This window comes from Macaca thibetana, chromosome 5 (genome assembly GCF_024542745.1).
Source record: "Macaca thibetana thibetana isolate TM-01 chromosome 5, ASM2454274v1, whole genome shotgun sequence".
NCBI classification, from domain to species: domain Eukaryota; kingdom Metazoa; phylum Chordata; class Mammalia; order Primates; family Cercopithecidae; genus Macaca; species Macaca thibetana.
Window position 1 is genome coordinate 80,817,460 of NC_065582.1, and position 17,534 is coordinate 80,834,993.

The 17,534-nt window shown below is 46.3% G+C and overlaps 1 protein-coding gene across 6 annotated transcripts in view; it reads left to right on the top strand.

The window, feature by feature from the left end:
• Positions 1–5,685: 5,685 nt before the first annotated feature.
• The window catches only part of LEF1 (lymphoid enhancer binding factor 1), a 125,207-nt gene continuing 113,358 nt past the window's right edge, over positions 5,686–17,534 (top strand). For 4 of the 6 annotated variants that reach the window (XM_050791009.1, XM_050791011.1, XM_050791010.1 and 1 more), the window contains exons 1-3: positions 5,686–10,478; positions 12,886–12,952; positions 14,342–14,475. In XM_050791009.1, the coding sequence (XP_050646966.1) occupies positions 10,266–10,478; positions 12,886–12,952; positions 14,342–14,475 (414 nt within the window). In that variant the 5' untranslated portion in view covers positions 5,686–10,265. Of the gene's footprint in view, positions 10,479–10,522; positions 11,754–12,885; positions 12,953–14,341; positions 14,476–17,534 lie in introns of those variants that run through there. The other 2 variants (XM_050791013.1, XM_050791014.1) reach the window with 1 other exon arrangement.

The following is a 17,534-nucleotide window of genomic DNA, read 5'->3' on the forward strand; positions in this document are numbered from 1 at the left end:
CCTTGTATTTTCTATGCACCAAGAGCTGCCACAGGCAGTGAGGATAAAACAAAGCAAAGTCCCTACCCTCATGGAACTTACGAACCAGTGGGAGAAAAAGCTAATAAGTATAGTAAGTAAGTATAAAAAATAGGCCAGGCAGTGACAGTAAAAGAAGATGAAGTCCATTAAAAAAATGGAGGGTGACCGGAATTGGAGTGAAGGCAGAAGGTTTGGGGGGATGGCTATTTTTTAAGATAACAAGCTCTAAGAAGGGGCTATCTAAGCAGAACCTGAATGAAGTCAGGCAGTGAGCCCTGTGAACATCTACCTGGCCAGGAGCTTCTGGGAAGAGGGAACAAGGACTGAGGTGTATTGTGTGTGGGGGGGGGGGGGGCGGTGGTGGTGTGTGTACGCGTGCGTGCATGTGTTTTGCACTCTGAAGGAACAGCTGGAGAGTCCGTGGTGCTAGAGAGCAGTAAGCAAGAGGAAGCCAGGAAACAGTTTACGTAGGGACTTGGAAGCCACGAGTAGGAAATGTTGAAGGATGATTTTGGCTGCTCTATGAGGCATGGACTATTGTGGGGCATGCATGGAACCCAGCAGAATAGACACCAGAGCACTTTGAGAGGTCAAGGCGGGTGGATTGCTTAAGGTCAGGAGTTCACCAGCCTGGCCAACATGGCAAAACCCGGTCTCTACTAAAAATACAAAAAGCCGAGTGTCATGGTGCACACCTGTAGTCCCAACGACTCAGGAGGCTGAGGCACAAGAATCACTTGAACCTGGGAGGCAGAGGTTGCAGTGAGCTGAGTTCACACCACCGCAGTCCAGCCTGGGCAACAATGGGACACTGTCTCAAAAAAAAAAAAAAAAAAATGGAAGCCAGAGACTCATTAGGAGGCAACTGCAAAGGTGCAGGACAGGGAGGGCTAACAGTGAGAGAGCTAGAGCTTCAACAAGGTCTATCTAACTCAGCCACTGTAAGATATAAAGTAAAACAATGTAAAAATTATCCCAGTAATTTGAACTGCAAAAATCAAATATCTGGGTAATTCAAATACATTTCAAAATATATTTGGGAGTCTGTGGTTATCAGAACTGGCAGTCAAAAATTACCATCTAACCTCATAGGATAGTAGTTTATCTCTGTCCCTTGCTTTCTGCCAATTTAACCTAAGGGAAGTAGACTTGAGATCCGTTAATTGGCAGAGCGGGATTGCAGGACCTTTAAGTCAAATTCAGATAAGGCAAATCAGCTTTATTTCTGCCAAAGAAAAGTGTTTGGTGGAGCCAGATGACAATTTTGTAGCCTAAACTATTTGCACTGGCTCTCTCTACCATCTGAATTCACTCCCGTTATTGTTAATTCTGAGTTTAAGCATAGCCATACAAGCAAGACAGAGTTAAGGAAGGAACTAGAAATTGGCCATGTCTTGGATAAATGTATATATGACTATGGGTAACCTCACTCAAGGAGTCTGTTTTTAAGGACAGAAGTGCTTTAAAACAGAAAGCATCCTCAAGGTCAAATGTCATACAGGCCAAGTTCTTCCTCTGAGAGGTAAATAAGGATTTAAAGCAGTCACCCAGTTTCAAATGAAAACAAATACAGACCATTCCCAAGGACACTCAAAAGCCACATCATGAAAAAAGGAGGCTCAATCCTGACCCTCTAGGTTGGTTTATTTACTTTGACGGAACTCACTGGAAAATGGTTCAACTCTACGCTTCACTGTGCCTGTGCAGGATGTGTTTTCTGGGCATTGGATGTAGATCTTGTCAATCAGGCACTTTCCTGGAGCACTAAAATGTACAGATTACACACATCAAAGGCAAGCTGCAACCACTGTAGCTGAAATTTACACAAATCTGTGCGGCTAGTAACCGGATAAACAATGAGACTAATGACCTTGTTCTGCATTAATCTCCCAATGGCTCAGTTGGTACTGCAAGAAGGTTGTGGCTTTGGCTTCTAGCCTCAAACCAGGGATTATATGCTTGCCCAATGTCAACGAGAATACAGCCCCAGTCCATCCATTTTATGAGGTGCATTTACCACAATTCAAGAAACACATCCATTACCATATCCATCCAGGAAAGAGATTTATAAAAATAAGTAAATTCCTTGGCCATGCCTCCCCTTTCAGGGAGTTTATTTTCTTATAGAAGGCCCCAGGTTTTCCTTGTTTTCAGGGTCTCTCCATTGCCCCGCAAAAGCAAGATAGAATCCTTGATCTATGTTCCTCTTTTGGCCAAGAATAAATTTCAAAAAGGCTGCATCTGTAAAGAAAAGGGAAAGGAAGAATTGAAGTTGACCAGTGAACTTGATCAGCATCCACTTTTAATTTGGGACATTTGGGGGAAAGGTACATTGAAAATAGAAGGTGCTTTCTAAGTGCCAATAAAAATTGCTATAGAGTCCCTTCTACACAATTGGCAAAGGCTGAGGGTTGCTGCTAGCAGGAGGCAACTGAAGGAGATGGAGCATCTCAGGAGGAGTCTGCACCCTGAGCAGCATTGGGCCATGCCAAAGGGACCTAGGAACCCTGGAACCCCATCCACCTCCCAGCCCTGCTGCTTTCATCACTTTGTACACAGGTCACACTGAAAAGCTTATATTGGAAAATGGCTCCCAATGAGCCCAGGAAATGGCTCCCTTGGTGGGGTTACCTTAGGTTAGAAAGGATCACACTGAAGTGCATTCAGCTAAATGCCCTATGTACCACACCTGTGGTACTCCTGTCACTTCACAGTCAGCCCTATCAATAATCTTCACTGCATTGTAAACTTGAGATACCTCTGCCTGGGATACACAATCACTTTCTATTTTAAAACATAGATTTTGGTGGCACTTACACAGTCCCAAGAAACAACTCTTATATACCTTTCTAGTCACTCTCCCCACTTCTGAGTCCTTACAACTGTTGTTGGGGGTATTTTATCCACATAAATATTACTACTTTCTCAGGCCATTATACTAAGACTGTTTTTAGAGCTGCTGTAATGTGTGTTAAATGTCTCACAAAAAGGTACTGTTTTTGGTGTTATTTTCTTCATTCATTTATAAATTCATTGAGAGCCCAACATAAACACGAGTTAAAGCATATTCACCCTGTTCTTTTTTTTTTTTTTTTTTTGAGACGGAGTCTCACGCTGTTGCCCAGGCTGGAGTGCAGTGGCGCGATCTCGGCTCACTGCAAGCTCCGCCTCCCGGGTTCCCGCCATTCTCCTGCCTCAGCCTCCTGAGTAGCTGGGACTACAGGCGCCCGCCACCGCGCCCGGCTAATTTTTTGTATTTTTAGTAGAGACGGGGTTTCACTGTGGTCTCGATCTCCTGACCTTGTGGTCTGCCCGCCTCGGCCTCCCAAAGTGCTGGGATTACAGGCTTGAGCCACCGCGCCCGGCCTCACCCTGTTCTTAAAATGTTCTTTCATTACACTCACTTGGGGGGTAACAACCGCTTCAATGGCCTTTGTAACACAACTGATGGAGGCGTGGAGATGGTCATAGCGTGGACACGAGAGTGTAACACTGTCCCCATTTGCTCCTGTGGTAAGGGTTCCTAGGGCTTCAGAAGTTTTTGATTTTGCAACTTAACAGGTCCCCTTAAAAGGATCGTCTTTGCTTCATGGACTAATAATACCTTACATTTGTACATACTTTCACATGCATTATCTCACTTAATAGTACGGTATTATATCCATTTTTCAGAGAGGAAACAGACTTTGGGAGAGGTTAAATGGCTTGCCTGAGGTCACCAATGGCATGAGAGGGAGTGGCAGGGCCCATCTCCAGCCCAGGATTTCTGACTTTTCGCATCACAGTATTTCAAAGCTGTCTCTTTATTTTAGTTACTTCCATAACAACAGAAGTGAAGGGACCTATAGTTTTTTAACCTTAAAAACACAAAGGTGTCTGATTGAGTGGCCTATAAGAAAAGATCTCTGCAGTCTATCGACGAGAGGGTTTCAAATTATAGGGATCAACTGTGATAGTGAGTACTTTGATAAAAATATTAACATTGGTTTTCCAGAATCTAACTTCTGTGAAAGAAAACTATACGGTGCACCATATCATGTGTAGAAAAAAAGGACCACTATACACAACGAACATATCCACACGTGTTGCGTCAACGTTCTCTTCCCAAATGTGGCCGCAGAAGAAAGTGCGAAGCGTGCTGAAATAAGACAATATTTACGACTGAAGAAATTCGGCTTCACATACCAGTAATTATGAACAAGACATTTTCCCTAATAAAAGTACTCCAAAACGAAATATAGAGAAACTGTTTCCCTATGTTCTCTTTATTTTATTCCATGTGCTCAAGAATGGTCACAGAAAGAGGCAAAGGGAGCAGAGAGAGAAAGAAAGAGAGCTATATAGAGAGCCGGCCTCTGCTGAGGGTTGGTTTTGCTTTAGAAACTGGAATGTGTCCAGGCTTGATTTTTATTTTCAATTCACATTTCAGATCCAGCTCCCCAAACTCTTTGATCTTTCTCCCTGTCTCCTTACCCGGAAGAGAACCCTTGGCCTTCTCAGCTGGGAGCTGGGAGCACACGTGGAAAGACTGGCTCGGATCCATATTCTTGCCAAATTTAGTCACACAAAGGGGCCTGCGAGGGAAAAAAGAAAGGATGAAAGCGGCAGCCGCCGCGACTTCAAAGGCCGCGCCGCCGCGCCGGGCCCTGCGCAGGCGCCGCCCTCAGCCGATATAAGGCGCGACTCGCGCGCGCGGGCGGCCTTTCCGCGCGCGTCCCCGACCCGGGGGGCGGGCCGAGGGACAAGGAGGGACTGGGCGAGGAGGGCCCAGGGCTGGACGCCGCGGCCGTGCTACCCGCCGGCCTTCCGAGGCCGGTCCCCGTGCCAAGTTCAGGCGCCTGAGAAAAGTTTTTCAGAAAGGAGGGACAAGAATGTCACGTCCTGCCCACGAAATGAGCAGTCCTGTGGCCCGCAAAATGACTCCAGCTCCCACCTCCATTCCTGCTCCATTCTAGGCATTCCCCATGCGTGGGAGCCCGGGTTCCCGTCGCGGAGAGCAGCCCAGCGACGAGGGCGCGTGGCCGGGCCCTGTCTGGCTCGTTCGGCTCCCCTGTGCCTGCCTTGCGTTGCTGGTTCCCGTGCGCTCTCCTACCGGCGCGATTCCTCGCCCTCTTGGGCAGCCTTAGGACGTGTACCCTCGCCTCCCAGCTGGCAGAGGGGCGGCCTGCAGAGCGGGGTGGGTTGCGCCCCTTGCCCGCGGGCCGCGGGAGGAGGCGGCCCTCTGGACAGCCGCGCCCGGGACCCCCACCCAGCGAGGCAGGGACGCGGGGCTCGGCCTGCACTGGCCCAGCGCGGGGAAAGCCGCAGGAGGGCGGGAGGGGTGGCGGACCCCGCTCGCTCGAGCCCCGCGAGGCTGCGCCGAGCTGCAGACGCCAACGGGCGCCGGCCCCGCGGAAGCCCGACGTCCGCAGGCGGCCGGATTTGGGAACGACTTTTTCACGGTCCCACGAGTTCCCTGATACCCCGGAGGGTGGGGGGTTGAGTTTGTTTGTCTTTAGGAGGCGGCAAGAAGAAGCGGAAGAACCCTTGGGACACAAACTGCCATTTCCCTCTCCCCCCTTCTCTCCTTTTCTGCGAGGTCCGTTAAACTGAAGATGCCCCACAGCTTTCGTCTCCAGGCGAAGACGGGGTGGGAATTCGAGGGGGTCGGAGTTCCGCCTCTGGAGTCACATTATTCGTTTTCTAGCCCTTCTCCTCGGCTCCTGAGTATCCTCTTCCGTAGGCCCCGCCACCTCCTTCCTTTGGGATCCCACCAAAGTTGTAGCTGGGAGACAGTCCAGGCCACACAAAGGGGAAGACCTGGAGCCTGGGCGGGGGTTAGGACCGAGGGGGCGGAGAGGACTCGAGGGGCACCGTGCTTTTCTCTCGTCCTTGTAATTAAGGACTCACTGGACTGTCTGTAGCCGACTCTAGTTGGCAACAAAATCGCCGGGGGGGAGGGGTTTTCTGGTGTGAGTGGGGGTCACTCCTCTGGCTCTGCTGCCTGCTCCCGAGCTTGACTGGACTCCGCTTACCCCGTGGGCAGCGAGGCCGTCTCTTCTCCCCGGCTCCTCTGTTCTTGTGCGGGGTGGGCGCCTCGCCCCCCACGCACAGTTGAGGCGACGGCGCCCGATGTAGAAGGAAGTGTTGATATAAAACAAGTTTGCTCCCAAACTAAACCCAAACCAAGCAAAGCCACCAGGAGGGGAAAAACCAGCAGCAATCCAGCCAGCCCCTAGCAATTGTTTTCACGGTCGGAATTAAATCACATCAAAACGCCCCCTGAAACCCACATCCTGAAGGAGTGAACCTACAACAGCCAACCTCCAGTCGTTCGCTCGAGTTCACACCAACAACTTGCCTCTAACATCCGAGTGAAGGGGGCGGCGGGCGGCGGGCGGCGGGTGCCTCTCCCGCACCGCACCCACCACATCCCGGACCTGGGATCCCACTCGCACCCGAAGAGGCGGCTGCTTATGTTAATACCAGCCCCCACACGAATTAGACAAGACCGCCCGGTGACAGAATTGCCTATGCCAGAAACTACACTGAATCCGTAAGGGAGGGGGAAGAACGTCTTCCCCGGGTTACTTCGCCCGTCCTGCGTCCTCCTGCTTTTTCCAAAAGAAAGACTTCACGTGGAAGTGTCAACCTCTCTCCCAAACGAAGCTTCACAAATTTGGGGCGCATGGATTTTACTAAAGCCCCTTCTAAGTGCTGCTCATCAGAAGATTTACAACAATCCTAAAGACAATCAGCTAACACCAGTTACACCACTGTAAGGAAAACAGCCACGCAAATAGAGCAAGGTGCTGGGTTATTTCGTTAGAAACAATGTTTTCAATGGACAGGGTCACAGTAAAATACCAAACGCAGCCATCTACCCTTGGCCCTTCAAGTAAACAGTTTCCACTATTGTTCTAAAAATTCGCATCTTCTTGAGCTTCTACCCTTCAGGAAACCTGGAGCATAGGCTCCAAATGGCTCGGGGAATCCAGAGAGTTAACATGAAGGAGAAAGTGGCATCTGAATTAGTTTCAGCACTTAAACAGCGGGGGGAATGTAAGAGTCATCATTCAATCTCTCTTTGGCTTCCAGAAACTACCCCCTAGCCATTTCTGTATTCCTCCCTCCCCCTCCTGAGGGTTTGATGAAAAGGAACCTCTACTCTGCTTTGGTGAAACTGCATTTTCTAGTTGTTTTCCTATTGGTCAAATTGGTGCAGTTATGGGAGGACTTTTGACTTTATTTTCCCATATGTCTTTTAAGAATGGGGCTATAAATGTCTGACACAGCTATATATTCACCTCTCTGGGACACTCACTCACACTGGTGCATAACTTTAAGGGAAGTGACATACCACCATCATCCAAAAACAAAAATTGGGTTTCTCACACACTGTAGCAGAATATACTCCTTTTATTCTCTTGAGGCATAGCATTGTCAGCTATTAAAAGTGGATTTAATGTTTTACTTTTCGTGGATTCCTTCACCAACCCCTTAATTTTAATCCAATCTCCCAGATAGAATTTACATGTGACTACTGGCCATATTCTAGGGACCAACTGGATCCTTCGTAAAGTTTTAAAAGTTGCTTCCTAGTAAATTCTCATTCCCAAGAAGTAGTAGTTATTAGTAGGTGAAGTTTTAAGTGCTCACTTAGATACAGCATTGTTAAAATCTTTACCCATTCAATGTTCAGCAGCCTGAAATTTCACCTTTAGGAAAATAAGAGGAATCTTTGCTAGACCATTCCTATATAACAGAGCAAAATCTGATTCTGTAGTGTTTTCCTTATTTTCAATTTAAGGGAGATGAAGATACATTTCTTTATGTCCTTTGTTTACTGTTCTGAAGTTTTACAGATGGCTACTGTATTGGATATAATAATTTTGCCTAGATTTTTAACAGAGGGGGTTTGAGAACCAAGGGACAAAATGTAATGTGTTTTCAAACTTCAGCTTCCCTTCTGCTGTAACTTTCACAAAGTATCTCCTGAAAACTCCTGTCTTTGTACAAAATGCATCAAAGACATAGTGGAGACTGGGGAATTTTTGAGGTTGTATTCGGATTTGCATCTTCAAGGGTTCCTTTCAGCTCGCAGTCCAAGGTGCCAGGGACTACCCCGTCCTCCCTCCCTCTTTTGGCTTTGCTCTCCCGAGTCCTTTTGCCTTCTCTTCCCCCTTCTTGGATTATCTTTTCATTCTCGATGAGGTTCCCACACACTGCGGTGTGTGTCTTTGAAAACCCACGAGAGACCTAGCACAACTCTCCGTACATCCCGTGGTGAGGACAGAATGAAAGAGATATTGTTTAAAAAGCAATAATTAAAATCTAGTCTTCAGTTCCTTCTTCCTCGTCATATTTTTTCTCGGTAAGCCTGGAGATTTTATTTTCACTAGCGTGTTCCCTTGTTTCCAAAGAGCGTGTGTATGATATTATATTCGGGAAAGCCACAACTCTCTTTTCCTTGTCCTTCTGTTCTCTCTTAATAGTTGAGCAATGTCTGTTATATTTTTCCCTTTTCCTTCTTTTCTCAGTCCCAGATTCCCGCCTCTCCCCACTGTCAGAGCATCTATCAATGTGGTGTCGATCACAGCGGCGGCGGCTTTCTCTTTCATCTTCCTCCCCCGGCCAGAGCGAGGGAGGGAGAGTGGGAGGCGTCAAGGAGGTAGGGGAGAGACTGGCAGAGGAAAAGGAGTGGGTGGGTGGGGGCCAAGAAAATAGATACTTAGATGATGAAGTCAAGCCATTGCGGCAATGTTTCTTGTCAATTTCACGCGGGCAAAGCGTGCCTCTCGGTGGGTTATAAGCAGCGCCGGGTCATTCCTTCTCTCGCCAAGTTGCCTGATCCTTCCCTCCAGGCGCGCGCGCGCACACACACTCACACACCCCAAAACCAATACTCGTCCTACAAGATCTGGGAAAAGAAAAAGAAAAAAAAGCTCTCAATCACCACCTCCTTCTCGCCGACTCCCCCTCACCCCCCGCCTCCCCTCCAGCGGGCAGCCAAGGAGAGCTGGAGGCGGGGGAGGGGAGAGGGAGGAGAAGCGACGCAAGTGGGTAGCTTTTCAGCGCCGGCTAGGCGCGGGAGGAGGAGAAGCAGTGGGGAGGCGCAGCAGCTCACCTGCGGGGCAGGGCGCGGAGGAGGGACCCGGGCTGCGCGCTCTCGGGCCGAAGAACCAGGACGCGCCCGGAGCCTCGCACGCGGCCAAGCTCGGGGTGTCCCCTCCCCTCGGCTGGGCGAACCCAAGGGGCGCAGCTCTTTGCTTTGACAGAGCTGGCCGACGGAGGCGTGCAGATCCGCGAGCCGGCGAGCCAAGCTGAGAAATTCGAGCCGGGAACAAAGAGGGGTCGGGCTGAGTGTGTGTGTCGGCTCGAACTCCGGGCAGAAGCATTTGGGCCCGAGGTCCCCGCTGTGACTACCCGAGACTCCGCCGTGCCCTCCACTGCGGAGTCCCCGCGCTTGCCGGCAAAAACTTTATTCTTGGCAAACTTCTCTTTCTCTTCCCCGCCTCCTCGGCCCCCACCTTCTCCTCCTCCTCCTTCTCTAGCAGATTAAATGAGCCTCGAGAAGGAAAACCGAAGCGAAAGGGAAGAAAATAAGAAGCTCTAAAACGGACATCTCCAGCGTGGGTGGCTCTTTTTTCTTTTTCTTTTTTCCCACCCTTCAGGAAGTGGACGTTTCGTTATCTTCTGATCCTTGCACCTTCTTTGCTGGGGCAAACGGGGGATTTTTGCCCAGACCCCCTCTCTTCTCTCGGCAAACAAACTACTAAGTCGGCATCCGGGGTAACTACAGTGGAGAGGGTGTCCGCGGAGACGCGCCGCCGGACCCTCCTCTGCACTTTGGAGAGTGGTGCTCCCTCCAGAACCGGCGTCCTCCGCGCGCAAATCCCGGCGACGCGGGGGGCGTGGGGTGGCCGCCGGGGCAGCCTAGCCTAGCGCGCGCCGCGCAGACGCCCCCGGAGGCGCCAGCTACCGCGGCCCTCGCCGCCCAGTGCCCTTCGGCCTCGGGGGCGGGCGCCGGCGTCGGTCTCCGCGAAGCGGGAAAGCGCGGCGGCCGCCGGGATTCGGGCGCCGCGGCAGCTGCTCCGGCTGCCGGCCGGCGGCCCCGCGCTCACCCGCCCCGCTTCCGCCTGCTGTCCTCCTGTACGAACCCTTCCAACTCTCCTTTCCTCCCCCACCCTTGAGTTACCCCTCTGTCTTTCCTGCTGTTGCCGCGGGTGCTCCCACAGCGGAGCGGAGATTACAGAGCCGCCGGGATGCCCCAACTCTCCGGAGGAGGTGGCGGCGGCGGGGGGGACCCGGAACTCTGCGCCACTGACGAGATGATCCCCTTCAAGGACGAGGGCGATCCTCAGAAGGAAAAGATCTTCGCCGAGATCAGTCACCCTGAAGAGGAAGGCGATTTAGCTGACATCAAGTCCTCCTTGGTGAACGAGTCTGAAATCATCCCAGCCAGCAACGGACACGAGGTGAGCGGGCCGCTGCCCCAGTTCCGAGAGGCGTGGCGGGTCCCTGGGAAACGCAGAGAGGGAGGAAGGGAGGGAAGGCGCCCGGCCGAGGGTCCCGAGTAGATCCCTCGTTTGTTTTGGGGTGTGTGCGTAGCTGGGGCCCCGGTCCGCATTGCGTGTGTGTGTGTGTGTGTGTGTGTGTGTGTGTGTAGAATGGGAGGTAGAGGGGCAGGGAAACTTATTCCAACTGGATCAGTTTAGGGGGTTCGGTGGCTGAACGGTTGGTTCGTGGGCAGGAAAACGTGCCCTTAACCCACAATGTTTCGTCTTCGGTCTTTTTGTTGGGCTGAGGAGTGCCAGGCTTTAAAGCGAGTATGGCTGAATAACGCTACTGAGAAATTCTTCCGTGGGACGGAAAACAAAGTGCACCCGCTATCTTTTGGTAGATGTCTCTGCAAAAGTGCGTTAAACCACCAGAGGCTTAGGTGGAGACGAGCAGAGCCACAGGCAGGAGGAAGGGGAGGCGGGCGTGGGCTGGGGCAGGCGGGGCCGTCCCTACCACCGCCGAGACCGGCCGCAGGGAGCCGGCCGGCCTAGGGGGCGCGCGCCTGGGCTGCGGGGGCGGTGCGGGGTTCAGTCCCTGCGGCCCCAGAGCCTCGGCTGGCAGCTGGGAGCTGTGGGTGCGCCGAGCCGAGCCACCCCAAGCTCTACCGCCCCCAACTCTAGTTTTCTCCAACCGCCATCACTTGGAAACAAACCCACAACTTTTATTTGGGGTTTGGGACCGGATCAGGCCTTAAATCTATGTAAAAGAAAGGCGGAGAAGTGGCGGAAGCCGGGCACTAGTCCGGCAGGGCGGAAGGCGCTTTATCGGGTCTTCTGGTCCGCTGCGGGCAATAGAGCTAGTAACCTGAGTAGAGTAAATAGAGACACGTGGGTGCTGGCTGGAGAAAGCGCGGAGCGGGGCCGCGCTGGAGGGCTGTTTGAAGCCTAGTCCAGAGCTGGTAGGGGGCGGATGGACCCTGATACCCGACACTCCACTGGTCACTCTTGTTCCACAACTGGGAAACCTTTCTCTGGAGGAAATCCGGTAGAAAAGTCCTGACACCCGAATGATTTAACCAACGCCTTTTCCCTCCAAAGAAACTTGAAGGATATACCTTTTTTTTTTCCCTTAAATGGCATCTTTCTACCCCCAAAAAGAAAGTGTGTGGTTTTGAGGGCGGGGACATTTTGGGTTTTAAACAGCGCGTTTAAGAACATCTCAGATCTGCCTTCTCTATCCCAATGGCAGAGGTGAGTACGCATTTTGAAAGGCTGGGGGCCTGCGTTCAGAGAACAGAAGGGTGTTCTTTACCCGTTGAATCCAGTTTGAGCGGGATGGGGGCGGGAGTAGGGTGCACCTAACCCCGCGTAAAAGATTTGTGACTATTGTGTGTGCTAGGAAAAGGAGGTCAAAGGGAGGACACACGTTCCGAGAACCAAACAACATCCAAAACACAGGCTTTTTGCCAAACTCTCCTATTTGTAGAGCAGCCTCTTTTTCTACCCATTTTGCTAGTCCTGCCTTAGTCCGTAGATAATTTTGCCACCCACTTCATATTCTCCCCACTTTTCTGGTCTGGGTGAAGGACCCTGCGTTCGAATCCGAGCACTCGGGTGTTAAAGCGTTACTCTTCGCTGGGTGTTAAGTGGGCATGAGGCCTGAGGGTGAAGGAGTAATACCACTGATTTGCACGTGGTTGAGTCTGTCTGGGTGGATGGTGATTACCAAAACTGATATCAACTGGGCTACTTTTTAGATGTCTATAACCTGACTCTCTAATTTTCCTCCCTTTAACCACAGAATCGTTCTACTTTTGTAAGCCTGCGCTCAGCCAGCCATAGTAGGTTATAAGCTCGAGTGGAGCTTCTACTGAAACTGCGCTCAGGGCACTTGCCTTAAGGACTCATCTGAGTGGTTGGCTTGTTTATGTTTAAATGTCATTTTCAGTTGCAAAATGATATTTCAGCCTTCTTTTTATCGGATCTGATTGAAGTGAACAGTGGTTGAAGAGGCTATCAAAACCATCAACCCCATTAACTCCTACTCCTTTAATAGTAGGCATCCAGGGAGCCTTCATATGGCTTAATAAACAGCAGTCAGAACAGCATGTGGATCATTCCCAAATTTAACTGTATTTTTATTGGTGTTATTATTTATATGTTTTTGGTCTCGGGTGGATAATAATCACTCAAAAATACATGTTGACAAGAAAAAGATTTTGCAGTACTAAACACTAACTTATGTCTGTTTCTCAGAGTAATAAAACAGAGTTGCCCCTAAACCTCTTCCTTTGAATTACCAGTGCACACACAATTGTATCATTATTGTCACAAACTCTAAGGTGATTTTCTTTCTTTTGGGTGTGGGGATTCATGATGTTAGGTGGCCAGACAAGCACAAACCTCTCAGGAGCCCTACCACGACAAGGCCAGAGAACACCCCGATGACGGTAAGACACCCATTCTACTTCTTCTGACTTTAGCAGATAAGGTGTGCAATTTGTATAAATAGGTGTGTTTTGTTATTTTTGAATTCAAGAAACTGGGACTAGGTCAGACTATGCCCACTATTTTAATAAAATGGTAAAGAAAATGCAGGAAACTTATGGCTTACCTCTAATGTATGTTACGTAATTTAAAAAGTGTTTTTGAATGAGTTAGGGACCTTTGGATTTCAAGTGGGTTCCAGATTCTTTGGGGAAGAGGGAATGTCTATAATGAGTTTTTCTCTTCCTCATCTTACTTTAAGTTCTAATTAGCTTAGATCTTTAGTATTTTTAATATATTATTAAGAAGAATGACAGTATATATTGATTTGTTTTCCAACCAGAATAGTTTTGAGTGGATTTTCACTTGCAAAATTGCTGTTTCTTGTTCCTTATTACAGTGAAAAGGCTGTCAGTAAATGAGCAGAGCAGAATCTAACTTGTAAAAACATAAAACTTATAATTAGGAATGTGCATATCAGAGATGATACACTTTCTCCGTATTTCTGATTCTTACTAAAAACTTTAAAATTACATACATATGTATTTAGACTTAAGGAGAATTCCTTGTGACTTTAAAAGAATGAAGTCACCTTAGGGTTTCCTTGTCAGCCTGTCTGTTCTCCATTAATTACTTAACAATTGGCCTAACTGAAATGAAGTGTTTTTACATACAATATGTTAACCAGGAGCAGGGAAGAGAGTTATATATTAGGCTTCTTCCTCAGCTACAAAATAGTTACACAGATTAACAAGAAGAAATATACATATTGAACAGAAATTTTTTGGCAAAATGATCTAAGTGTAGCACGTGAAATTAAACCTCCCAGAGTTAATCCTTTATAAATTTGGATAGTTGCCTATATACTAGATAACAACTCTTGCAGTAGAATCTAGAATTTTTCTGGAAATCTACAAGCACAGGTAGAATTTTTGAGTTTGTCTGCAAGGCAAAACATAACTTCATGTGTATAAATCTGTATGTGTGTGTAGCTAGATGGCTTAATATATTTATATTACAGTTTTAGATTTGTGTGTGTTCTGTATTTTTTAGTCCAGTTTGTTAGTGTTAGAACAAATTAAGTTAGATGGATAACACTTAGTTTTGTAAAAACATCAGTTAATAGTGGAAGAACTGTTTGAACCACATGTTTTTAAAACATCTGGTTTGCTGCTAAGCTATTTAAGAGAATAAATACTGTCAATCTAAAATAGAGCATAATCAGTTACAGTATTTTGTAAACAAATCTTTTATATAAGGTCTGATTTATCTTAGAACGATTAGATTTTGAGATGAAAAATACAGTAATATAAAAGGAAAGTCATCATTGATTGTTCTTTGGATCCTCCCAGGAAAGCATCCAGATGGAGGCCTCTACAACAAGGGACCCTCCTACTCGAGTTATTCCGGGTACATAATGATGCCAAATATGAATAACGACCCATACATGTCAAATGGATCTCTTTCTCCACCCATCCCGAGAACAGTAAGTAACATGCTGATGTTGCAAATTATGTTCAGAAGTGCAAATTGATTCGTATTTTGGCAGAATGTTTATTTTTCCAAACTCATTGGAAATGCTTTCATTATATATAACTAGTCATTGCTAAATAAGAGCTGTTGTGAGGAATGGCCACCTTAAAATAATGCTACCTTTGATGTCTTGCCTTTGGAATTTTAGCTTTTGGCTTATCGATTAAAATAAATATGTAACAGATCGTAAGTTATAAAATCAAGTGAAGTTACATCAACAAATCCATGATTTTGTGAGTGTTGTACACTCTATGGTGATAAGAGGAAAAAGAAACTGATTTATTTTTTCACCTAAATAAGGACTGTATAGCTTTTAATGCCCACAAGCTTTCTAGAACCTGAACTACTTTAGCTCATTTGGAGCTGAATGTTTGTTATGTTACTTTGGCTTTTAAAACAGTGTCTTATTTTGTTGTATCAGTCAATGTTTCCTTAGGATCGGTTTGGTGAGGATGAGTTATTTTTGCTTTATTGTCAATTGTAGAGAAAGCATCACTCAAAGATAACCCTAATGAAAGTTGTTCCTTTCTTTTAATCTTGTGGTTTAGTTAACTTTTAAAATTCTAAAAATGCAGTGGTATTATAACTGCATTATGCAAATGCATAACATTATAAAGAATTTCGGGTTTATTTGATGACATTTCTCTTAGGAAGTGGAAACCTCATTTAAGTGAGAAAACACCTAACTGGTAACTTGTGTAGTATGTAGATGTAAAATGTGCTGGTGATGGAGTTCTCTCTTAGAATTAGCCCACCGGCGGTGGTGATGGATTTTTTACTGACCCATCAATATATTTACCTTCTCTCCAGCCCCACTCTCCCTTTACCATGTAACCCCCAATGAAAAACACATGTGTGTGGGTCTCAGGGATTAGGGTTCCAGTCTCACTGACAGCCCTGGAGGTCAAATCTAGGATTGTAAAATGGAACCTATAGTGTTTGACTTATTTGCCCAGTGTTTCTACCAACTGAAAAAAATCAGTCACAAACATCTGGGAAGAGTAACGTTGTTAATACCTTAGTGAACAAAATCTGGGAGTGAGAAGATTCACCAAAGTAGCAGAGAATAGTGGTTCAAAATCAACAGTTATCAACAAGAGTATTTGTGGTTATCATTACATGTAATCTTCAGTTGTTGAAATGATACTTATATCAAATATGATCACTTTGAGCACTGTGATTTAGATGTACTGTAATTATTTTCCAATAAAGTTCAAAAGGATATTTGATCTCTCAGCTAGGGAATAAGATTTTTCTAATTTTTATATAGTAGTTAAAGTGGAGATCTTGGAGTTCTAATCTTGAGGGAGATCTTGTGATGGTTGCTATAAGAAATAGGTATTTCATATTTTAAGGCTTTTCAAGTATTTAATGATAAAGATATCTGTGTAATGAGGATGAATCTCCTACCTTAAAAGGAATTTTAAAAAGTGAAAATAGTTTAATATTTAGAGACCCCTCAAATAAATGCTTGAGTTTTAAAAGTTGTAGGAGACTTTAAATTTTTGAACAAAACATGCAAATATATAGATATCTCTTTAATATTTGGGAAGGTTTTTTGTTATTTTTTGGAGGGGGTGGAGAAGGGAAGGAGAATATGTTTTAGATAAGGAATAATTGAAGATGGCTGTTAAATCATTTTGAGAATAACAAATAATCTTGCCAAATCAAAGTACAGTGTTGGTGACAATAGAAAATAGCCACCAAAACAGCCTTATGTTTTTCAGCTGTGCGTATACAGCATTTGTGGAATTTATTTCTTAAAAAGATCAGCTACTTCTCCACTTCTCCTTTCAAAATGGTAATTTTTAAAAATCAGTATAATGAAAATGTATTGGTATTTATAAATAATCCCTAAGAATGTTGAAAATTAAGCTGGTCTTCCTCTTTATGCCAGCATTCTGTCTTCTGTTTCCACAGTCTTTTCTCCCAATCTACCAGTATACTAGTCAGTTTGAAATTTTGATAGAAAATATCTTTTGATGGAAGGTATTTATTGTTAGTATATGTATTAAAATTTTGAGGTCAGTGAATCAAACAGTCATTCATTGTTTAGGAAAGATTTGTGGCCAGAATAAATGTTGGTCTGGGTAGAGTGTAAGAAAGGGGTGTGGTCAGGAAACAGTTACCCTGTTATCTGTTGCTTAGCTTTATTCTGTTGCATATTAGGATGTATTTATTTTAGGCATGTTTTCTTGAGATACTCTGCAGTTTGCACAATTCCAGAAGCTTTTCAGCTGTAACCACAAGACTATGTAAATTTTTTTTTTTTTTAGGGTGCAACCGAAGTGAGTTACAATCTTTGGTTTTTAATACCTAACAGCTGTTTTTAATGTTTCTGAGATCAAAAACACTAACCGGAAGACAGCCGCTCTTCTTCACCCCTAACCACACTTCTGCCTTCTTGCTCTTTAACTCTGTCCTTAGCAGAGCTGAGTGTTTCTGTCACTAACATCCACAATGATAGATTTACATCTAGGGTGTCAGGAGCATGGTGACCATTTGTGTTTGGGCTTAGGATGGGAGCATCCCCTTGGCATCCTGCTACTTGAATTTGCATTACAAACAATTGCTTGTTTACTGCATCTGCTTCCCAAAAGTGTTAGGACTGGAAAAACACCTGGGGTGGGGGAGGGACCTGACCACTCCTTCCCTAAATAGTCTTCTGCTTGTATGTAACTGCAGATAATCCAGAGGATACCAGCTATGGCCACCTGGCATGCAGAGAAATGTTTCTGCTGGAATCTAATTATAAAAAGTGCATATGCTTTTGCTTATTTTTTAGACAAACGCTAATTTATGTATGCTCGAACAGATTTTAGCTGTGACTAATATACAGTATTATCTGTTCAGGAGAACCACTTTAACCTACTCAGCTTTTTTTCTTCTCAAGGGGAATTTTAATTGGCAAATTACATCCTTCTAGAACTGGAATCCTTAGGGGTATGTGTCTATACCAGAAGTCTTATGAATGGGTCTCTCACAGAGTTTTAAATAAGAATTCTTCGTTCA